The sequence below is a fragment of the Phlebotomus papatasi genome, chromosome 3, assembly GCF_024763615.1.
Source record: "Phlebotomus papatasi isolate M1 chromosome 3, Ppap_2.1, whole genome shotgun sequence".
NCBI classification, from domain to species: domain Eukaryota; kingdom Metazoa; phylum Arthropoda; class Insecta; order Diptera; family Psychodidae; genus Phlebotomus; species Phlebotomus papatasi.
The window spans coordinates 22,939,804-22,964,714 of NC_077224.1; the positions used below are offsets into that span (position 1 = coordinate 22,939,804).

A 24,911-nucleotide genomic window follows, 5' to 3' on the forward strand; every position below is an offset into this window, starting at 1 on the left:
GTGTGAAGTGTTGTCTAAACAAGGCAGCACTCTAATTGACTTTTCTTCACATTTGCACTCTTGAGCTTTTTGCACTTTTCTCTCTTTCCTGGAAGACAGGTGGGGGATAGAAAGGTTTTCCCAGTGCTAGTTCCTCTCTCTATGATACCGGCATTTGAGTTTAGAGTGAGAGCGGATGTCATACGCATGCCTGCAACTTTCTCTCTCTCTGTCTATGGGAATCCTCTCTTCCTGGTTACTCCAAGTTCAAGAGAAATGGAGCTTTCTGAGCTTCCCGCCATGTGTTCAGAAGTTTTTGAGTGTGTTGGGAAAAAAAAGCAATACAAACGACCAGAAAACTTGCCACAAGAGAGTCTCCCATAGAATGTTTCACTCTCAAAATGCCGACTCGTGGCTTCGCGGTGAATTCGATTTCTCAGCCACATTCAGTCGATGCCAGACATTTCATTCGTGTGGTCTTTACGTCGTTCGTTCAATCGTTATACATTCTGCCAACGTTTGTGACCAACGAAAGTGCGATCATTTTTTTTTATGTTGGAAAAATATCCAGTGCTAAAGGAGATAAATTTTTAATTTTTAAATTTGAAACGGTTTTAAAAAATTACCGAAAACCAGTCATCTGGGAACAATGATTAAATTCCAGTGAGATAGATCAACTGAAAATACAATGGAAGTGTCAAGTGAGATGCAGGATTAATTAACTCACTCTGAGGATTAAAATTACCTGACACATCACATAAGGATTATCAACGCTAAAGCATTAAGTGAATGGTGGTTCTGGGTGCACAACAGTGACAAATCCCAAAAGGTTTTGCACAATTCAAGTGATTAATTTATCAAAGAATGTGGAGCATAAAGTGATTAAAGCAAACCCACTGAAGTGCAGTTATCTGAAAAGAGGATTTCAAGTGATAAGTGTCTAGAAGAGGGAAGAGATAACTTGTGAACCTTAACCTCCATAGTCATCATGCTAACGTCCAGCAATCCCAGCAATCAATACTTAAGACCGGACTATCTGTCACCACTTCCAACATCTGTAAGTGTTTTATCAATAACACCTTCGAAATACATTAACCTCTTCCTTGTCATGTCCCTCTAAGAAAAGATCCCATTAAGTGTAATGCCAGCGCGTGTAAGTCAAAATGTGCCGTGACTAATTTTTGGGGCTCTTTTTTTATCTTAATTTATTCGAAGCGATTTCAATAAAATCTAGTGGAAATAGCGTCTCTGGCCGTTGCAAATGCCACATTAATGGCTATTATCGATAAATTATTGCCGCATACATTATTCAAATCGCAAACTTTACGAGCGCGCCAAGAGCGTCGGCCATATTTCAGGGAATAACTCGTTCCTAAAGTTCCCCCAAACCCCCACGCAGCACCCCTCAATTCCACCCATTCCGCCAGTCTCTTCGAGAGACGGAAAACCCATCCAATACCAAACAAGAGCCAATACTTGAAACCACCCAAAAGGAGTAATATATTGCAATTTTGTGCCCCCATCTCGCTGGAATTAATTGTTAAATTGAACAATGTACATGGGTGTTATTTGGGTGTATGACAGAATGATGGAGCACTTGGGTATCTCATTCGTCAAAATGTGGGAAGAAATTTATGCAAAAGATCAGTGGTTGGAATGTTGAAGACTGAAAAGATGCAGTAAATGTCATAATTGCTAAATGATTGGTGAAACTGATTGATGATATAGGAACTTTTTACACTGCGTATGCAGTTTTTAGAGACATAACGTGTATGGTAATGAGAGCACAAACATCTTGTATTTCTTCTATCAAATCATTTGACAGCTGTCAAATTTAATAGATGACAGTTCCGGTAACATCTCTTAATTTGGAGGTTTGCAAAATATAACAGTAGCTACCTCATATTTCTTTGGTTAGTTGTCACCAAGAACAGCTGCTCTCACAGCACCGAACTAAATCATAAGACCACGTGCTCAAACTTTCATTTCTATTAGATATTCAACAAAAATGAACATCTTTAACTAAACCAATTAAATGTTAAAAACACTGATAACAATCATGTGACAAACTTGACAGAAGTTTGGACTGACATATCAAAAATGACAAATACAGTAGAGTTCTTCAAATTTGAACATTCGGGGATGTAGATGACATTTCCCGTCTGACACAGGGTAAGTGGGCCCAGCGTTGAGCCATTAATTAACACCCAGGATTAGGAACTATTTTAGCCCTCATCGGCAAGATCCGAGAGGTAGGCCTGAATTAAGGACTGGACTTTTCCACGTACATCAATGGCGATGCAATGAATTTTCGAATTTTATACAAACGATAGAACCTACAAAGATAGTGATATATTTTAATTAACCAGTATGAAAGATTTAACACTTTATAAAAGTAAAAATAATTTTGTAAAAAATTGTCTCTTAATAAATATTCACGGAAAGGAAAGAAAAACACGTATTTCACGATTGAAAACTTGTTTATTGTAAACACTATATTCTTCTCTACACGAAACCCACCGCCGCATATTTATTATTATTAATAAAAACACTAAAATCACTCACAATCTTTGTGCAAAATTTAAAAACAAATAAAATCTTTTGGAAAATATTCCATTTTGTCACTGACAGCTGAGCAACACGGCCGGCAACATAATTTTCGTAGTTCCGCTGCTCACCACCATGAACGCAGAAGAGTGTCCTTCACGTATATTTGGTAAGGGGTATTTTGTATGGGACCTTCTTAAAAGTAAGGTATGAAAGATAGGGGTTTATTCAGGCTATAATCCACGCTTATCTGGTCAGACGGGTTTCCACAATTTGAACGATATTTTCAAAAAAGGAACGGAATTTATGTGAAATGCACTTTCCCTAAATTAAGAAAAATAACTTTAGAGGATATATCAATGTAATTTATTGTGAAATAAATGGAATTTGTTGCGGAAGTTAATATAATACGACAATATTGAGGAAACACTAGAGAAAAATGGTCCTAATTCAGACTCCACGCAAAGCTTTCTTCACATAACCTCAAATTTTACATTTTGAATGCAACCGTCGTTCAAATTTAGGGAACATTACTGTATAGAGGACAAACCTTTTAATAGTAGGGTCGAATCAACACCTCTCCGACAGGGAACCTCTATTGAAACTTTTGTCAAAATATTGAAATTTATTTAATGTATCTAATAAAATGTAAGTAGGGGAAAGCGCGCTACCTTCGGCCGATTTATGTTTCGCACAAATCATTTTTTTTTTTCAATGTGTTATAAATGAATTTGGCCCGTTATTATATTATATTTTAATAGCTAGGCCAATGCCTCAAATTTTCAGAAAAGAACTATGAGTGAAATCCGTAGGGAACATAGAGAAAAAATTGAATTATGCGAAGCTTGAGTCATCCGAAGGTAGCGCGCTTTCCCCTAATATGGCGTTTTTCAATTAATTTACGTTTTTCGATAAGTATGAGTATTGCAATTTCGTATTCCAAATGGCACAGAGTAGGGTGTCAATAGGTCCTGACACGAGTTCTTAAAGTGTCAATAGGTGTTCCTTTCACTATATTTTTTGAAAGTTTAAAAAAAAAAGAATAGTGATTTCTAAGATTATGCTGCACAGTCAACAATCTTTTCAACGAAATTATAGCCAGCAGATAAATGCACTAAGAAAAAACCTAAAAAATTAAAACAACTCTATGGCAGAGTTGAATTAACACTACGAATATCGATGTAGTTGTTACTCTTTTTCGTTGTAAATTTTAGTAAATAGAGTTGAAACAACTCTTCGTGCGAGTTGAATTAATTCGTCGGATATCGATGTAATTATTACACATTTTCAATGTAAAATTTCATCTCGACTGAAGTATATGCTTAAGTGTTTTCATTTTAAGAATATACTTCAGTCAAGAAGATTTTCGTATGACAAAGTTCATAAGGAACATTAATTAGAGTGCTTCATGAAGACATGTGCTTGCATCATACGTGATATTTCGCTCAGAACATAGGGAACTTGATGCCAAGAAAATGTTAATAAAGAAAATGTTAAAATAAAAAAGACACATAAAATTGCAAAACATATATTCATTTTGGGATTTGAAAGAGTTATTTTAACTCTTAAAACAAGTTATTTTCAATCTTAAAAAGAGTTATTTACACTTTTTTGTCATGTAAATATCAGGAAAAAGAGTTAAAACAACTCTTCCAAATATTACACCTGAATAAAAGTAAAATCAACTCTAAATCGAAAATCACAACGAAAAAGAGTTAATTCAACATCGATTTGCGTAAGTTTTACTCGATTATTTTTCTGAGTGTACGTGGTTCCAAATTTTTATATTAAACATATGCAGAATGCACTGCATAAAGTTATAAAGAAATAAAGTTCTTACCAGAATTTACCAATAGATTTTTTTTCTTTCACTAGAGATCTTAACAGAGCGAAAGATAATGACAAAATATACCCCATGCCTGACAAAATTTGCCCCAACAGTTTTGAAAATTTCCATAAAATCGTCTTTTAGAAAATGGTTCGGAAATAGCATTTCCTTTCGAGATAGGGAAAAGTGAATTTCAGAAAACGGTATAGCGGTAAATTTCCTATAAGAATATGCTCATTAGAAATTATTCAGATCTTCTGATTGTCAGAGTTTGTGGAAAAAATAAAATATCCATTTTGACACTTTTTGCCCCAGTCTCCCCTAATCTTAAGTTTTTTTTCTTATACTGTCAACCACAGCTCCCTTAAAATTCAAATCTATTTCATCTATTTCACACAAAATCACTTAAATTCTTCTGAATGATAACCTTGGGCCACAGGCTAAAGTTGCAGCCATATAAAGTGACTGACAATGGATGAACGAGTCATATTTTTTTTAGATTTATCGCACAACAAATCTCTAATTTAATTCCCCCATGTAAATCACTTTACCATTAATTTGACACATATGGAATATTTGTGAAAATACAGTCTATAAATTAAAATTTTTATTCAATCAGAAAATATATGTTTGAAAATAAATCTAAAAACATCCAACACGGAGAGAAAATGGATAATTTATGCTTCAAGGTGTAATGATGGAACACTGAAGAAACTCTTAAAATGCAGATATAGTATAAAAATGAAATATTGATGTCATTAACATTTTTAAAGGATAATTTAATGTTAACAATTTACCAAAAAAATCATTTCAAAATGTACGAATAGCAATTTTATTAAATTCTCAGAAATAAACCCTCCCAGAAGAGGAAAAAATGTGCAATAGAGCCACTTGAAATAGGGTTTTATATCTAAATTCTAAAGGCAAATAGAAAAGACGACCCATATTTATTTATTTATTGAGGCATTAATTAAGAAAACACAAAATTAATAACTGTGCGGCTGTCAAAACGACGTAAATCTCCCGAAGTGCTATCAATCATATTTTCCTGTGTTATTTTTTCACTCTCACACTCCCCAAAAAATTCTCTTTATAGAGAAGCGAGGTATAACATTTACGTTTTGTATTAATTCTCGCTCCATGCGATTTCCATTCGTTATAATGTCGCTTGATTGAATGATTAATGACACTGACACAGTTGTCGGTTTTGGGTTTTGGCTTGTTCTGCCTTTTTACCCCGGCTGGATTCAACATTGTTGTTGGGACCCTCTTTTTCTCTTCCAGCTCAACAAAAGACATCGAGGGGGTGGTACAAAAAAAGAGGCCTAACACATGATTGAGTGACAGGGAAAGAGTTTCCAAAAGCATGTCCACATGACATAATCGGAAGTTCTCTGACCAAACAAATTCCCACAGAGCTACTGTCTAACCCGGGGACTTCTTCTTTTTCTGCCCGACAAAATTTGTCCTCCAGCTTGTTCGTCTCCCAAGTCACTCGACTGTATTTCCTATGTAATTAGTGGGACTGTCGTTTAAGTGGCTCATTAGTGTCCTCACCAGCCGACAAAGTTGCTCATGTCCTCTTTATTTGTAGCCCCCCTGTCTGCCTTCAATATTGAAGATGTGCCAAATTTGTGGCTTATTGAATTAAATTCTGAAATACTCAAATAAACTAAAGTGATTTTTTATAATACAAAATTATTTTACAAAATAAACAAATTTCGTCTGGTTAAATTTTGTAAGACATAGGGTAAAGTGGTACAAGTTGGACAATGGTACAATTTAGACAGGGCTTTTTGTCTTGATAAATTTAGTACTTCATTTTTGTTTGTATATTTTTATTGCTTTAGTTTTATAATTTGGTTCCTTATGATTAAAAACAAATTTTGTATTGTATTTATCAAAAAAAATCCCTGTCCAACTTGTACCGGCGAATTGTCCAACTTGTAACACTATGTCCAACTTATATCACTTTACCCTACATAACTTGTACTCATAGAAAAGTCATCATTATTTGTATGCAAGTCTATGCTTGGAATGTTTTTGAAGAATTCAACAGAATTACCAACCTAAAAAATAATCTCCCAGCTGTGTTTGTAAATAGATATTTTAGTTTTAGTTTAGTTCAGTAATGGCCAGAGCGCAACAATTCTTGTTTGTAAACATATTTTCAAAATTCCCTATGAGAGAGAGCGAGATGACTAGATATACATTTTGCCCATCGCACAATAACATTTGTTTTGTAAAAATATTTTTGACATTTTAGTAAAAGTGAGTGAGATCTCAATCTAGTCATTTCACTCAATCTCATGCAATTTTGAAAACATGTTTACTAACAAAAATTATTGTGCGCTGGGCATAAGTTTTGTTTTGTAAACATATTTTCAAAATTTCCCATGAGAGTGAACGAGATGACTAGATCTAGATCTCACTCCCTCTCACAGGAAGATCCAAAATCATGTTTACAAACAAAAGTTATTGGGCGCTGGTCAAAATGTTACAGTAGACTCTCGCTAATTCGGTTCTTTTAAGATCGGGCTACTTTTTAATTCGTGCAGCAGTTAAATTTGAAAAAAGTGTGTTGACATTTTTCAAGTTTGCTTATTATTTTCAAATAAAGCAAATATTCTCAAATTTGCCATGTATTGTCTTAGTTCTGATATGTTTTTGCATTATTGAGCGGTTTTCATAAAATTTACCATAAATATATGAGTATGTAAACTCAATAAGTGTTGCATATGAATAAAAAATCGTTGCATTTCAAAAAATTTGTCGATCGAATTTCTCTCTAATTCGGGTGACATTTTGATTCCAAATGCCTGAAATTGAGAGAGTCTACTGTATATAAACAAATAAACTAAAGCTTGGATGATATCATTTATAATTGGGCTGCTCAGAGCAAAAAAAAGGCTATTTCAAAAACGATAGATTTTTTTGCTATTATTAACAGAATTTATCGTTTATAATAAATAAAACATTTAATATGTTTAAGTTCTAAATTCTTGATTTTATTTTAAAATACCTTGACCGTCCAAATTTAGGATTATTTTTCACTTAGCACTACACATAGAACGCACTTACAAATATTACAAATTATTTTGCAGCAAAATCATCAGCATTATAATTAGACTAAACAGCAAGTATCGTTCTACAACTAAATTTCGGCGGAAAAGCCCTTTTTTTACATTAAAAAACAACATTGTTAGAGGCAAAAAGTACTTTTCGCCTCTAACAAGAGAAGATTTTCGACCCTTATACGGGCTTCAGACCTAAGGCTTAGCCAAATGCCGTAACTACTCTAGTTTATTATCAATCATGATTTTTTGGGAAAATTTAACTTAGGATTGGATTATGAAAGATAAATGACCTATTAGGCTTTTAAAAAGCAATTAAATTACATATTAGAATTTTATTTGAGACCTACGGGAACTGGGCTAAACCTCTAATCTGAAGACCGCTTTAGTGTACCTTAAGAGGCATGTATGGCGGATCTATTGACAAATTTGACAATTATCTGATAGTACTTTTAGTCATTTTTAGGTGTGATTCTTACATAATCACATCTATTGTAATCTGCAATTTGGTCTACTTGCTTTGGCCAATCTCAAATTTACAGGGTTGATGTTTGGAGCATCCCTCATGACGAAAATGACAGGTCCTTTTTCGCAAATTTTCGCGTTCCGAGATATACGGAAACATGTGTAAAAACGCGTTTTTTTTCTTAGATTAACTCGAAATCCTTCTATGCTTTTTCGAAAATTTTTAAATACTTTTTATAAAGCTATTTAAGTAGATGAAATAATAAAAATTAAATTTTCTATAACGGTACCCTAGATCGCGAGATATTTCAATTAAAAGCAAAATTGAATTTTTAAAAATTTTACTGTGTTTATAAAATTTCCCGAAATATGTTTACTCGCTTTCGATCATTTTGAATTTGAAAACAAACCGAATTTGCAATGTAAGAATCATACCCTTTATAAGCTGATCTAGGCTATCATTGGCTTTTTAGTTACTAAGATCCATTGTCTTCAAGGCTTTAATTTTTTCTCTATTTTTGTTCATTAAACATTTTCCTCACGATCTTTAAACCAAAATTAATGTAAAAGTTTAGAAAATGGAATTTTATTTAATAATTGTTAAAAATAAAATTATTCAAAGATATTATCCTTAAATTGGTCGAAAATAAATACCCTAGCAGTAAATTTATTGAGTGGAATTATACTTATTTCCAAACAAAAAAAAATAAAATTCTAATAATAGAACAAAAAATAAAAATGTCGATTTTTATGTTGGCATGAAAGGACGTTATGATCTATGTATGAATTTTTTCGAATTACACTTATTTCCACGACTGACTGTAGCAGATAGGATTGTTAAGTGTCTCATCTTATGGTCTCTACACACTATGAGCAATTTCTTAAAAAAAATGCCTTTCTAAAGAAAATTTCCTCTAATAGGTAATGGAACTGGTGTGATGAGTTGATGAGTTGATGAGTTGAAAACACCTTTTTAATCTTGCCCAGAGCTTTCGGTCCGGATGAAAGTCCATATCCGGACCGAAAGCTCTGGGCAAGATTAAAAAGGTGTTTTAGTCTTGAAGAGAAGAAAACTCTCACTGGTCATCACCGTAATTTTTATAATCAAACTTTTCCCTATTGTTGTAGGCAGAAATGTCAGATTTTTTTTAAAAGGCTATTTTTGACGAAAATTGCTTCTAGTGAGAAACCATAATACATTTCTTTTTTTTTTCACTGAAACATTTCGATTTGAGTGCATTCAATGAATTTTTCAAAACGAAATCCGTTTTTACTTTCATAATTATTGAACATTAAAGTTTTGATTTCAATTTTCTTTAACAAAATTTTAAACAAACATTTTTTTAAGTTTCCTGTATGCTAAAACAGGCCCTCCTAAATTCTTCCGGTGTATAATGAGCTAAATAATTAATTTCGAATTTCGAAGTGCTCAAGTGTCAAATGTGTTGGTCTTCACTTTGTTATGTGGAAAAACACAAAGCAACGATGCTTACTACTCATGTCCCAATCTTTAATCACTCCATAATTACTGAGTAACTTTTTTACGAGCATTTTAGAGTAATTTTTCATAAATTTTCCCCACCTTGTTCGAGAATTTAGTATGAAAATTCGAAATTGAATTTGAATTCTTCGAACATCAATGACTTTTTGTTCAAATAGAGTATCATTTACATTTTATCCAAGACACTATTTGAAAATCAAAATCTACTTGTGTTTGCACCCAATAAATAGTATTCATGTTAACCAAAATAATGTCAAGTAATCTAAACAGATCCTTTAGTTGTCGCCCCAACGTAACCCCATAGTAAATCACCTGGAAATTTATCTTACATTGTTCAACTAGGAAAATTCCACTATTTTTCCAATTCACTGACTCCACCTCATAAGATGGTGATTTGTGTTTAAATAGTGTTTTAGTGGTTTGCTAGAGTAATTAAATATGCAAATGAGGACAACCGTTGGAGACGACAATATGGTGGCTTTTTAGCATATTTTGACGGAAACAACTGGTGAAATCACTGAGCTTCTGTGGGAGACTCCATAAACATTGGACTAAAGAAAAGTTTCTTGAATTAAAAAAAGGAAAAGATTTGAAATAAATTTTCCATCAATTTCCTCTACTAATAAAACGTTCTATACTAATAAAGTTTGGAAAGCCCGTTTGAAGGCAATGTATGGGGAGAAAAATTAAGAAGTTTCTGAGACCATAAAATAGCACTTAAAACTCAGCAATATTGAATTACGACTTAATTTTTAATGTGTTGGCTGTAAATTAAGAAAATGAGACAACAAAACATCCTACAACCAACACCGATCAATTATCGTTTCTTTTTTGTCAAAGAATATCATGCTTTTCTCAAAAAAAAAATATCATTCTTTTTATTTTATGATCGAGCCTCATAATTTGACAGACGTGCCTTTATGACTAATTTACGATGATCTGTTTTTTATGAATCATTTTTCTTTTAGCGATGGATGGGTAATGTTCTGTTAACCAAAAATAATGAATGATGGCTTCGAGAGAAGGAAGAAGTCCTTTTACTGACTCATAACATTCTTTATGAATTACTATGAGGTGCTTTTTATTAGCAGAACTACAGCCAATGTTATTGGTCGTTGCCTTTGATATAATAAAAATGGATTTACGGGTCCATCAAAGAAGTGTTATGGCGGGAAAGTAGGTCAATTTATCATACATCGTTGTAGGAGAAACACGCAAGACATTGTTGGGCATTTTTGTGGGCAGACTTAGGACGAGGAAGGAAAAAAATGACAACAAGGATAATCATCCGAGCAACTTTCATCACTCAAAATGATAACAATCAACCCCATTTCCACAGGAAAAAAAGACATGTACTTAAAATGTGAGGTGTAACATGTTACCTTTATTTCAATTCCCTATCTCAACTTGCACGTCCCCTTAGCAATTCACCCTTGAAGACTCATGCAAGCTTACAAGAAGGAAAAGGTCTAGGGGAATTGTTCAAGATTTACGATTATTATTTGCATTTTTATGATAAATGAATCCATAAAATTTTATTGTTGATATAACTTGGCATTATTAAAAATATGAAAGGATGCGCCTTCCACATTGTGAACATCTCTCAGCTGCGCACGAAGAATATTTACGACCACTGAATGTATTTTAATATTTTCTGTGAGGGTTATACAGCAGTTTTCCTAAATGTTCCATTTCATTCAGGACACATGAGGGCTGAGATTTACTAGTTTTAACAAAATAGAAAATATATACCGATGTGGCTGTTTCATCCTTGACTTCTGATTGTACAAGATTGGGAATAAGCCATAAATTTCACCACAAATTGAGGGACAAGTTTTTAAAGAAAGTTATTATTATATGGCACGTATTTCTAAGGCCCAGCGCACAATAACTTTTGTTTGCAAATATGTTTTGAAAATTTCCTATGAGAGTGAGCGAGATGACTAGATCTATATTTCACTCACTCACATTGAAATGTCAAGAATATGTTTACAAAACAAATAATATTGTGCGTTGGGCATAAGAAAGTTTTTTTTTTTTAAATATTTTAATTCGGCCCAATGTTCATAAAGATATTGATTAGGAACATGGTCCGAATCAAATTGACTAATTTTTGTGCATTGCTATATTATGGCGTCTACACACTATAAGAAATTTTCGTCAAAAATTGCCCCTTAAAAAATTTTGTTTCTGCCTACAGTGATTAGGTAAAATAGTGTGTAGATGGCTTTAAACACAAAATCGATCAAGCCAGTATAAAGGCCTCTACACATTAGGGGCAATTTTCGTCAAAAACTGAATTTTTGACAGAATTTTGACGTTTCTACACTGAGAGAAATCCGAAAAAGTTAAAATAACATTCCGAAAATGTTTATTTTACCCTGCAGTATTGATCCGAAATCGGTATAAAATAAATATTATGCTTTTTAGGTGTATTAGGGGTTAAAGTTACCCATCTTCATGTTAACTTTACCCTTAAAAAGGTGTAAATTAATATTAAATAATTTTGATATACTTTTACACCTAAAAAGTGTTAAAGTTACGAGGAAAAAAAGTTAATCGCACCCCCTTTTCTTTCTCAGTGTACCTACAACACTGCAGGCAATTTCCTTCAAAAAAGCTATTTTTGATGAAAATTGCTCCAAATGTGTAGACGCCTTAAGAGGTAAAGCAGATCTCTTGAGCTCCTGCGTATCATTTTGCATTCCAAGAACACCAAGTGGTGGCTTTAGAGAGACGTATAAAATACTTAAAATTGTCAGCAGGAGTGAAAAAGTGGTGAAGAAAAAGAAATTAAACAAGACCACAGTAATTCCCTCTTCCAGGTCAGAATTAATTTTTAACAAAGCAAATTATTTTTAATTTGATACAATGCACAAGCACCAGAAGCATTGTATAAAGTTGAGGTGGTAGAAAACTCAGCAAAAAAAAGGAGCAGAAAAAGAATCCCTCATTGAGATTCAGAACATGAACCCACCACTGGCTGCCTCATTATATATTAAACTGGAAGCCGCGAAAATGAAAAGTGCACACAGCATTGTGTGTTGCATTTTTTTTGCTGTGCCTTTCCTGAACTCTAGTCCGTGTTTCTCGCATCATCCTACCCTACCCCATATCCTCATTGATCTCACCTCACCTCAGCCCGTGCTGATGCATGAGACCACGGTTTAAATATGCCAGTGGATGACGAGTCAGTCTGGTTGCGAAACACTCAAATCAATCATTTAATTGATGGTAGATGGATCACCCCAAAAAACTATAGGGGGAAGTGGGGCACCTTTGAAATTGGGCTTTTCTCCTATTTTTAAGTGGAACTGAGACATATCATAATTTAGCTTTTCAATCTGTGTGTGCAGCTAAATTATATCACGATAAGGCTCAATTTTATTTAAAAATAGGTGAAAAATCCCAATTTCAAAGGTGACCCACTTCCCCCTACATACAGAGTTCTCAGAAGATCTAATTTTACTTACAGCCAAATAAAAGGGGTGAAATAAATATCCTGTTCGTGGTTCAACAGGCCATAGATCTATATTTAATTTTCAGATCATTTATGTTACCTATAGCCTCTACTAAACTAAGAAAATCTAGAAAAGATCAACATCCATCGCAAATTAAATTGAGTTCAATTAACTGCACTTAGTCTACCATTAACTTCTCTATCGATTGCCCTAAAAACAGGCTTCGCGAAATGCTCGAACTCGTAACTTAGATGCTATACCTCAAAAGTTCTTTCGCATCATTTACTGTTCAGCGGTCCCTAACCGATTTAAACCGATTTAAAATCATTCAAAAACTCCTTAAAATAGTTTTAAGAATAATATAATCGATTTTCGGACAAAATTACTTATCAGTTCATAACCGGTTTAGTGTCGGTTCATAACCGATTTGAACCGATTTATAAATCACTCAAAACATTGCCCAAAATACACCTCAAGAGTAATATAATTGAATTTCGAATAAAAATTAGTTTTCGGTTATGAACCGAGTCATTATCGATTCAGAACCGATTGAAATCGGTTCAGTTTTATCGGAAATTCCAAGACCTTTCCAACGAGTTTAAACATGATACTATTCGAATGAGAAATACGCTCTTTAGAGTAGTTTTAACTTTTGACCTTGAAAAACCTTTAATAGGAATGATTCAACTGTATTTTTGTCTAAGGTTGAAATGTCCGCCATGGTAATCTCTAAAACATATTCAAAGATTAAAAAAATGAAGGGTAAGCGGTGGGGGAAATGAAGAGCAGGTTAACGATCCTTAAGTTGACTTTTAGGGGGGATCCCCCGTAAGTCCCGAGTCGCTATCTCTAACCGTTTGGCCGCTAGAGCTGGCGACAGCCGGACGGATAGACGGACAAACAGCGTGACGCCAAAAAACTCGAAACTTCAGATTTCCAAAATTCTCCCAAAATACGACCCCTTGGGGAATAAGGAGTCGAAATATATATATAACTCAAAATCGAGGAATTATATATGTATACTGCTCTCTCCGTGGAGTTCGAGCAGTAAAAAAAACGGTAGAAATTTGAATAATTAATCTAGTACGCAAAAAACTAATTCAATCTAGAAATAAAATGACAGACAGGTTATGTCCTTGGCCTGTCCTTATTTATGAGCTCATTGGAATTTTGGTCATAAAATGATTAGAAAAACCAAAAACAATGTGAGGTGTTATCATAAGACATCAAATATGTTTAATTTTGGGGGTTTTTTTAAATCACTTTGTAACATTGTGGTGTTTTTTGCGAGGGGGCCATAAGTATAGACAAGGGCCACAAGTAATACCGCCACCCTATAACAGGAAAGTTCTGTTCCAGATCTCATATTCTGCATAAAACAACAATGCCGATCTTAACATCGCTAAACACAGTTTTTTTTTTTTTTTTTTTTGAAAACACTAAGACTATGAAAGCTCTTGAAATAAAGGGGTGGCTAAGCGTCCCAGGCTTTGCGAAATGCTCGAACTCGTGACTTAGATTCTATATACCTCAGAAGTACTTTCGCATCATTTATCATTTACCGGTTCTCAACCGATTTGAACCGATTCATATATCATTCAAAAGATCCTCTAAAATTGTTTTAAAAGTATCGATTTTCGGATAAAAATTAGTTATCGACTATGAACCGGTTCAGAACCGATTGGAACCGGGTCAGTTTTATAGGAAATTCCAAGATCTTTCCAACGAGCCCAAATCATGACCCCATTCGTTTGATAAATGCGCTCTCTAGTGTCTTTTTAGCCTTTGGCCATGTAAAACTGTAATTAGGAATGTTTCAACGCTATTTTCGTCTCAGGACAAAATGTGCGCCTGGGTAATCTTTCGCGTTTTCGAGCAATCCCAAAAAACATGGTTTTGGAGGGGAAGGCGAGGGGCGAGGGGAAATAAGGAGCATGTTAACGCTCCTTGGATCTACTTATGGGGGGTCCCCCTTAGGTCCCAAGTCGCTATCTCTAACCGTTTGACCTCTAGAGCTGGCGACAAGCGAACGAACAGACGGACAGACTGACAAACAGAGTGACGACATTTCTCAGAAATCGTCTGAAACGTGAAGATTTGTTGATAAAAGTGGTCTTCGGGGGGTGGAAGGTGAAAATAAAAAAAAGAAAAGCAGTAAAAATGCTAACATTATTAAAATGGTAATTTATCTCGATGAGGATCCTTAAATAATCGAAAAATGAAAATAATTCAAGGAAAATGCATTAACTTTTTCCAGGGCTTTTACCTCAGTCTCCAAGCTTTCATCACTGGTCAAGTCTTCATATCTTTCTCTGAGATTTATTCAGATTCGTTTTTTGAATTGGTCATCCGATCTCTCACTTTTTAACCGTTTTTAGTATATGATCTCTGATTTCATCAATAACGCTCAGTGTCCTAATAATCAACGCTTTTGGCCTATATTTTATTCCAAACAGACATCGATTAATCGAATATTTTCTCAATATTCGCGATTTAGAATGCTTATGAACCCCCAAAATAAATAACTAGCAATTTCTGCTGATATTGACACATGAGCGGCGTCAAGTGCCAAAAAGTGCCATATGCAGGAAATGCACAATATTAGATATGCCGTCAAAATTAACTGAGGCAAAACATGCGGGATCTCCTTTGAGACAGATTAAAAACTATCCCGACTTACGAGAGCGAATCAAGCAAAATGAAACAAAAAAATCTGTCAGTGTTTCGCGCTTTCGCAGCATGTTTTGAATGGGCCATAAGCCGGAAGCTACAAAGAGAAAAAGAGGACCACAAGAGAGACGATTTGTTGAACGACGGAGATAAATGTCCCGTGTCCACCCCTGTTCTGTCACAATTCGCGGAAATTAATTATGGCAGTGAAATCTGACGATGATGGGTCACCGAGCACGCAAAGCACAGCATGCACTTGTCAGCATGACAGCATTCGATTTGGACTATTAATTATGTGGGATGCCTTGAAATGTTCCACCGTATTAAAATGTATGTATGGTAGATTTTCACAGGAGGCTATATCTATACGCTCACGCCAGTGAGCTTGCCAACATTCTTGAAGGGGTCAATCAATCTTTTCCACGTTGTTTTTTTTTGTAAATTTTTGCTTAAAGCGTGGCTTCATTTTGTCTTGACCATGCGAGAAGAATCAATATCGTAATCGATTGAGCGAATTTGAGTGTGAGAAAAAGCGGTACTACGGTCTGCAACGTTTTAGCTGAGATTCTTTACAATTTCAGCTTTTGTGGTCACAGGTGAATCCGACCTCGTCAAATCAGACCTAAATATTGGATTTACACGTTTTGATACTCATAGATCACGAAAATCATGTGTGCTATAAATCGATTTTCGTGAACGTCCCGTCCCGGCCCGTCCGTCGTATAACCACTTCCGGAGAGAGATCGGAGAGAGATATCGACAAGCGCTTTTCGGGAAAGGTTAAATGTCGATGGGCGGTCAGAATTAGGTGATGTCAGATTGACCCCCCACCACCTCCTGCCACAACTTTGAAACACACCGAAATGTTGTTTTCTCAATAATTCAGCCCCTATGGCATCGGTCGATCTCACATTTTAGTATGTTATAGTTGGGCCTAAGACCTTTCGATCAATACTAAACTTAAGGTCACCCGACCCCCCTGACCCGAGCTAGAAGGGGTCAAGAATTTAATTTTCGAATGGCGATATCTTCGGTTCTAATTATCGGAATTTGAAAACATTTTGGTGTTTTGGAAAGCTCTCGTTGAGTACTACGACCTTTCTGACATCCCAATTTCATCCGATTTAATCGAAGCTCCGATTAATCGACAAATCGATTTCCGATTAATTGATCTCAAATATTTCGAAAACTAGACGATGCTTTTTCTTTAAGTTTTAGTATGTTGTAGCTGAGGTCGGGACCTTTCCAACAGTGGGCCGCACTCCTCCCTCGATGTTCCCTGACCCGAGCTATAACCAAAAATGTCATGACCGGACTGCATTTTTGGTACCAAATTTAAAGTCCTCCGACCCCACTGACCTGAGCTATAACGGTTCAAAATTTCGATTTTCAAATCTCCATGTGTCCGGTTTTAATTATCAGAACTTGAAAAAAAATTGGTGTGTTGGAAAGCTCTCGTGGAATACTACAACCCTGGAATACTACAACTTTTTTGACATCCCATGTTCATCCCATTTAATCGAAGGTCAAATTAATCGAAAAATCGATTTTCGAAATTTCGATTTCATATATTTCGAAAACTAGACGATGCTTTTTCTTTAAATTTTAGTATGTTGTAGCTAAGTACGAAACCTTTCCAACAGTGGGTCGCACTCCTCCCTCGCTGTTCCCTGATCTGAGCTATATTAAAAAAAAAGTCTTGATCGGACTGCACCGGGCGGGACTCGAAATCACTATACTATGAGTCAAGCCGGGGATCGATCCGCCCAAGGGCCAACGATCTTATCTATTGCGCCAGTGAGATCCCTTTCACCCCACTGTAACTCTAACTGTAACGAAATTGACCGAACTCAATTTCAAACTATTTAAGATGACCAGTGATAAAGCCAGATAAGCTCATGATAGCTGAAATTCTTTACCGGAGACCTTGTAGTGCTTACAAGTCGGGGTACCTACAACTCAAAATGCATGAAAATTTGATTGTGAGTTCAATTTTTCAGGTAAAGAATCGCGTCGAGCAAACTGTTCTCGGAAGTCTAAAATAATAACATTATCTCGACACGATAACAATCGGATTTTCAAGTATTTAAAGTTGCAGGTACTCCGAGTTGAAGGCACTCTAAGGTCCCCTGTAAAGAATCTCAGCTGATAGAAGCGTATGTGGCCTTATCACTGGTTTTTAAGTCATACATATCCTGAAAAAATAAGTCACATTAAAAACTGATAAAAGAAAGATGGTACTCTATGGGGACACTTCCGGTAATCGTCAGTGGAAATTTATTTCACCTCAAGAAGAAAAACACGTTTTCTGTCTTGCCCAGAGCTTTCGGTCCAGATGTGGACCTTCTTCAGTGGTCGACTAGACTATGTTTTTCAAATTCCATATAAACTTAGTCTAGTCGACCACTGAAGAAGGTCCACATCCGGACCGAAAGCTCTGGGCAAAACATAAAATTTGTTTTTCTTCTTGAGGTGAAAAAAATTTGCTCTGGCGATTACCGGAAGTATCCCCATAGAATATCCATCAGGCCAGTTCATTATCCAACGAAATAGGGTACGATTAACTTTTTTTCCTCGTAACTTTAACACTTTTTAGGTGAAAAAATATATCAACATTTTTAATGTTAATTTTACACCTTTTTAAGTGTAAAATTAACTTGAAAAAGGGTAACTTTAACCCATAATACACCTAAAAAGCATAATATTAACACAGATTTCGAATCAATAATGCGGGGTAAAATGAACATTTCCGGAATGCTATTTTAACTTTTTCGGATTTCTCTTACAGTGAAGGAATAAGGGATAAATATGAAGTGTTCGAAGCTGAAGCTGTAGTGCATGCAAAGCCTAAAAACCTTCCCCTAACCTTATTGCGAACTTGGACTTTCCTAAAAATATATCATTTGGTGTTCGTCGTCCATTAAATGCAATAAAGAACGAACTAATTAGATCCCAGAATCAGCTAGGTCTAGCAACAATAAATCTGTGGTAATGCTATAAACGTTTTCATTTAAACTGATGAACCCCTGCTGTGAGACATGCCACCTTTACTCATTTAGTGTCTTCTCTGGATGTTTTTAGCGGCGCAAAGTCGAGGGTTAAATGATAAATGAGTCAACTAAATGAAAAGCATTTCGAGTTTCAACGGGCGTGAAACATTTGCGCGGTTCACATACAACGGATCAATAAATAGTTTTCATTTTAATTGCCCTCTATTGCAATTTTGCAGGCAATTTTTTTCCACACACATCACACCTCAATTGCAGAGGAGATCCTAGAATGTTACATATAGCTCAGAAATTTTATTCATTGTGGTGCATCGTGGTGCAAAATGTATTAATTAACACTATTGCCTGAGTGTTTGTGAATCTCTTGACATCCCAAAACATAAATGTACAACTTTCCAGGGCGGGCGTATAAGTTGCAGTGAGACAGACAAGAGTCAATTCTGTAATTAATTTCCTTGATTGATATACGACCAATTAGGGGTATTCCACACAATTTATCATTTCCTTCGTGTCTCATTTTGACACGTCTGAATTTATACTTCTTTCAAACTCTCCCTTGTGTCTACAATTACTATATACCTTCTTTTTTTTTAATCACATCTTCAACTGTTAAATTTACAACTCTTGGCCATTACAATCTCTTCTTCATACTTTGGGATATTCTAAAAGAGAGCGAAACCGAGACAGAAAATGAAAATTGATCTACAGAATGGGGGTTCGAAGGAGCATTAGGAAGACAACGACAGAGATGTTGAAAATTTAGAGTGAGAGAAAAAATTAATTAAAATTTAATGAATGGTCACGTCAATTCAGACATCCTATAAATTTTCATTTACTCCGCTCTGTGTTCTCTGTTTTCGGTCCAATGCAAAACCAAAAGAACCAAACGCAAAAGAGTTTTGCAGCGTTGTTCAATATTAAATTGCTTTTTGGGCGGTCGGTGATGGTGTAAATGTTAACACAGCTATTAATGAAGCTTTTCTGTGGGCTCACGGCCATAATTTTGACAAAGATGTGGGCTCATAAAATTCACACAAATTCAGTTAAACCATTGCAATATGTATTCAAATAGAGATCCCCCAAGAAACAATTTTTTCTCAATATAGTCTTATAGAATTCCCGAATCATGGCTTATCAGAAAGTCTCAAGGAACGATTTACTTAAATAACGCTTGTAGACTACCTAAAATAGTCGTTGAGACCTTTATATATAAAAGTGGTGCACCATTAAGGGGCTCAAGTGACTCTATAAGCATTACTGTGAAAGGAAACTGAAGAGTTCTATGAGACAATCTTATAAAACATCTATATATCTTCTGAGAGAATGCTTATACAATACTCTCTCTAAATTTAATACTATAAACAGATATGAACCTGTTATAAGACCATAATCAGAATAATTAAAAGAATCACAAAAAAGTTTCGCTTTTATACATATTTATCTAATTCTATTCATCATGTTTAGGAATTTATTAGTTTACTATTACCGCAATTCCAAAGATACAAAGATGGTCGCTGTAGCTGTGCCGCGAACCCACGAAAATCCATATTGTCCCTGTACATAATCTGCTGAACGCGCCTTCTTTTTCTTTATTAATATCCAATTGGTATATGAAGAAACGCCTCCCAACTTCGTCTCGACTGAATTTTACGCTTATTTGTAAATTTTAAAGACTGTTATGAGCATGCTACAAGTCTTCAATAGATCTAGGTCAAATTTAAGGGAAAATTAGGGGAAATCAGGGGAAGTTGTTGACATTTTGCACGCAGCGTTTGGATTGAAAAGCATTTTTCACATAAATTCATTCAATAAGAGTAGATTTCTTGTATTGTGCTAATGTTTTAAGGTGAAAATGTGCTGTGGTATAGTAATAACGAGTGTATAATCAAGAAATAAAGAAATTACTAAGTTTTACAGCATCTTCTCAAAGAATGCCTCACATTCTTTGTCAGTAATGCTCAAGAACTTCCTGAGTATCTTAGTAGTGCGCCACTTTTACATATAAGGGACACTGGGACTCATTCGGGACGGGAGTACTACAAGCGGTGTTTAAGAAGAGCAAAGTATCATATTTTAAGAACCGTACAAGCCAAAATGAAGGAGAAAATACTTCTTGGATGCTCCCATGGTATTTTTTATAAATTAAAAAGGTGCAAGTGCCACTGAAGGACAAAAAATAAAAAAATAATGGTACAAACTGATAAAATTGGATTACTTTAATTTTTTGTGGAAATCATGATATTTTTCACGTGGACAAGAGTGTTAGTGTACTGAAAGTCTAAGAATCTTCTATAAGACTATTTGCAGAGCAAATATGAGAACCTTATAGCAGTTTTTAGTATTTCTCCATATTGTACTCATTGCGCTCTTCTATCCTAATAGAAAACTCACAGCGTAATTAATCTGTTTTCCGGTTTTATTCATAAATTAGGAAGTAATAATTGCAAACAAATGGCAGAAGGCTCGAGAAAACATTGAGCAAATCGACAAAATAGGTCTACTTTGATTTTCATTAAGAAAATGACTAATATTTTCACGCAAAAAAGATTGTACTGAAAAAAGTCTATAAAAAGAACTTGTAGTACACCTTTAAATAAGATTTATAAGAAAATAGTTCTTAAGGCTTTTGTTCTTATAAACACATACTTTGAGCTTGATGTAAGTAAAATATTATAGAAGATATTTTCTTGAGAAATAAAGGGTTTTGTAGGATTGTATTACGCTTCTTATGAGACTTTTATATCTCTATCCTATAATTCCGCTGTCAGCTGTTTAGAAGATCATTATGAAATCGTTTCAAGTATTTGGCTCTATAAGGCAGCTAATTTACTAGTTGGGCCTCTTCCACGGCTCATTGGAATCCCTTTTTGCTCTAGTCAGACATAGGATTAACTAAATATTTTTCTTTGCTTTCAGCTGGACGCAAAGAACAGCCCGTTAGCCCTTTTGGCTCAGACATGCAGCTCTATTGGAGCCGATTCTCCGAATCCCAAGCTCCTGGCAAATATCGAGAAGAGCGCAAAGGCTCATATTAAATCTGACGGAAGAGACAAATCGTCCCCGGGCAGTCAATCTTCCCTCTCAAATGGTTCTTCCAGTGATATTCTCAAATCAAGCTTTAAGCCCTACGATTTGGGCAACCGTGAAAAGGCCACAACACCAGAAGATCGCTCAATCTCACGAACTAGAACACCCAAAGTAACAACCCCAATTCCGACGAGTCAACCAATGCAAATTAACGGCCGCTGCGGAAGCAATCAGAGCGCAATGTCGCCCAGATCTTCGCCAGCGAATAGGAAATCCACACCAAGTATGTCTCATGTAGAAAAAAATGCTAGTCCTCAACGTGCCTCATCCAAGGAATCCTCTAGCGGGGCCATGAACGGTCCATCTCAAGACAGTCCGCATAGTATGTCAGGCAAGCTAGCTGAACAAGCTGCTAAGGATCTGAGTTCTGCCAAAGTAACAACGTCACTCGGTCTGCCAACATCTAGTGCATCTTCGGCTTTTCTCAGTGGCTACCCGCCACCTGGTCTCCCTTATCCTATGGATCTGATGACAGCTAGCGCTCTTATGACCCCTCACCACTCGATGATCAAAGCCGCCGCCCTTAGTCCTTACCTCAATTACGCCCGTATGAAAGTACCTGGCGCTCCAACAGACCCCATGATGGTTTGTAGAGACCCCTATTGCACCGGCTGCGCTCTCAGCAATCACATGATGAAATCCAGCGCATCAACGCCTGGTGGTTGCCCAGCTGGCTGCACCCAGTGCGATCATCCCGCCAAAGGATATCCAACTTCCCTCTCGGCCGCACACAATTCTGCAGCAGCGGCATATGCTCATGCACAGCTAGCAGCCCTTGCAGCCGCCTCACAGCTTCCCTTCGTCTGCAACTGGATCGCCAGTGACGCATCTTACTGTGGTAAACGTTTTGGCACTTCAGACGAACTCCTGCAGCATCTCAGAACTCACACCTCCAATATGTCTGAATCCATGCTAACTACGGCCGCAGCTACAGGCTTACCACCGACACATCCTCTACTTCAGAGAACCTATCCAACTCCACCGCTGAGCCCACTGTCAACAGCCAGGTACCATCCCTACAGCAAACCATCCCTTCTGCCGCCAACCCTGCCACCGCCGTCACTCACAGGGCTTCCTGGTCTCCCGCCACATCCCTCTCTCGCACAGTACTTTTCACCCTTCTCCCTATACGGACCCAGGCTGGGCACACCGCCCTCAATGCATCCCTAAACCTGAGGGTATGTATTAGCCTTGTGATTGTCTCCAGATTGCGAAAGGTTAGAGAGACTATATTTAAAATTGTATAAAGCTTACAAAAAGGGTTTCTTTCAGAAGTAAACTTAAGAAGTTGAAAGATTTTTCGAAGAGAAGTTCCGAGATTTTAGAGAAGCAAACGGATTGAAAAAGTGGAAAAAGTTTGTTATTAATTATAAATTTCCCTAACTTAAAAAACTAAGTAACTCGGTCAGGACACAAAACTTACAACTGATTTCAAATTTTCTTCGCAACAATTTTTGTTAAATCAGATGGTCTTTCTAAGTTCTTTGAAGCCTGATTTACATTATGAAAAAATACATAAGAAGTACGTAAACCAAAATGGAGCAATCTGATTGGTTGAGGCTTATGCACTTTTGTGTAAAACTTTTTCATAAAGATCATTTTAATTCTTAATTTAGTTCCCAACTGTTCCCAATTTCGTTTGAATCAAGTGCGCGCAAAAGAAAAGAAAACGTCAAAAATATATGCGGCAAAGCGTTCGGGTTGTGCCCTAGTGCGTAAGATCAATATTGTGAATATGTTTCGTGTGATACTGAATGCTTTCAACACATTATTGGTGAATCAGCATCAGGAAAACTGAGAAACTTTATCACTCTACACTAGCGAAGCGATACAAGGAATCAAGAATCTTCAGATCCAAAAGAGACTTAGGGATCAGATGGCGAGGAAGTGTCTGTGGTTCTATGGCTCTATGATACCTCATCTCCTTTAAGCACCTTGCCAGAAATGTACTGAATCGAAAATACGAATATCCAGGAGAATCTTGAGCGATCAGATGGCGAAGGAGTTTCTACGATTATACTCCCATCAAGATATCTTCTTCAAGCACCTTGTCGCTCCGCCTGTGCTGAGTAGACGATACGATGTGACTATCCAGATTTTTAGAGAAGGCGTCTTGATGAGATCTCACAGCCACAGGAGCTCCTTCGTCATCTAATCTCTCAAGATCCTCCTAGATATTCCATATTGGCTCCGTTGAGTAATAATCTTTTAAAGAGACAAAGCCGCTCCCAAGCCAAGCTAAACCTATTCGAAAATCTACCGGAAGTCTAAACTCTAAGTTCATGTGCTCTCCGCTTAAGCGCTCTTTGTTTTGCCATTTCGAATTTCTAATTCTTGACACTTCAATCGTCAACAATGTCAGCAACAGTGTGCAAACATTTGCTGCAAAAAGTGAATTTTTGTGTACTTTTGTGGAAATTCTGGATGGCAGAACGTCTTAATTGCACTTTAACTCAAAGAGATGTCCTTTTTAGGAACTTGCTCATTTTTGTGTAACTCGTCGGTTTAAACGTTCGAACTTCCAACGGGTTTTTAGGCAAGTTCTCTCTGATATACCTTCGAATCGGTAAAGGAAAAACCTCCACCGGAGAGAGCTCTCAAATCGGGAAGGTTATTACTGAACGAGAGGATTAGGTCTATATAGCCCAAAAATCACCATTTTTACGAACGAAAAACAAATGTTTGACGCGCTGTACAGCTGATTTGACAACTGATAACCATGTCACATATAAGATTAATATTAAGATTAATACTTTGTGAACTGCGAGAATGCCAAAAAAAAAAGATAGCAAGTATATTATCATGCCTCTCTCTTATGTTTCGCTCGAAAACTGACCGAAACTGCACAGTTGACTCGAAAACTGCACAGTTGGCACCCTTGGAAAATTCTTCGAATTGCCTGTAATACGATTCAGAAAGCAATTAATACGAACAGTAATATCTCACTCATCGTATTACTCCAGTAGAGTGTACTCTTTCTAACACACGTGATATTCCATTTGAAATTTTGCATACTATATACCTCTCTTTCCGGCTTTTCTTAACACTAATATTAATCTTATATGTGACACCTCGGTGAATCTTTCGCGCGCACTTGATTCAAACGAAATTGGGAACAGTTTGGAATTAAATTAGGAACTACGAGGTAAATTTTTTTATGCAACTTTTCATCATGTGAATCCAGCTTCAAAAGGTTAATTTGGGATCCTTAGTATATTATAAAAACTTCCATCTTTAAAATGCTTTGATGTACGACTGCTTTGTAATGTTATATTTGTATTAAAATTTCAA

The 24,911-nt window shown here is 36.0% G+C and overlaps 1 protein-coding gene across 2 annotated transcripts; it reads left to right on the top strand.

Moving 5' to 3' along the window:
• The first annotated feature begins 393 nt into the window (after window positions 1-393).
• LOC129808273 (zinc finger protein Elbow) lies at window positions 394-23,157 on the top strand. 2 transcript variants are annotated; one of them, XM_055858110.1, is made up of 3 exons: window positions 394-1,036; window positions 21,450-22,798; window positions 22,893-23,157. In XM_055858110.1, the coding sequence occupies exons 1-2, from the start codon at window positions 968-970 to the stop codon at window positions 22,788-22,790; spliced, it is 1,410 nt and encodes a 469-aa protein (XP_055714085.1). In that variant the 5' UTR covers window positions 394-967; the 3' UTR covers window positions 22,791-22,798; window positions 22,893-23,157. The 2 variants fall into 2 exon arrangements, with proteins under 2 accessions (XP_055714085.1, XP_055714084.1); XM_055858109.1 differs by having other exon boundaries at window positions 395-1,036; window positions 21,450-22,837.
• The last annotated feature ends 1,754 nt before the right edge of the window (window positions 23,158-24,911 follow it).

Coding starts and splice junctions, on each gene's coding strand:
- LOC129808273 (XM_055858110.1), top strand. CDS start 968: ATGCTAACGTCCAGCAATCCCAGCAATCAATACTTAAGACCGGACTAT. Junction 1,037..21,449: donor TGTCACCACTTCCAACATCT/GTAAGTGTTTTA, acceptor CTTTGCTTTCAG/CTGGACGCAAAGAACAGCCC.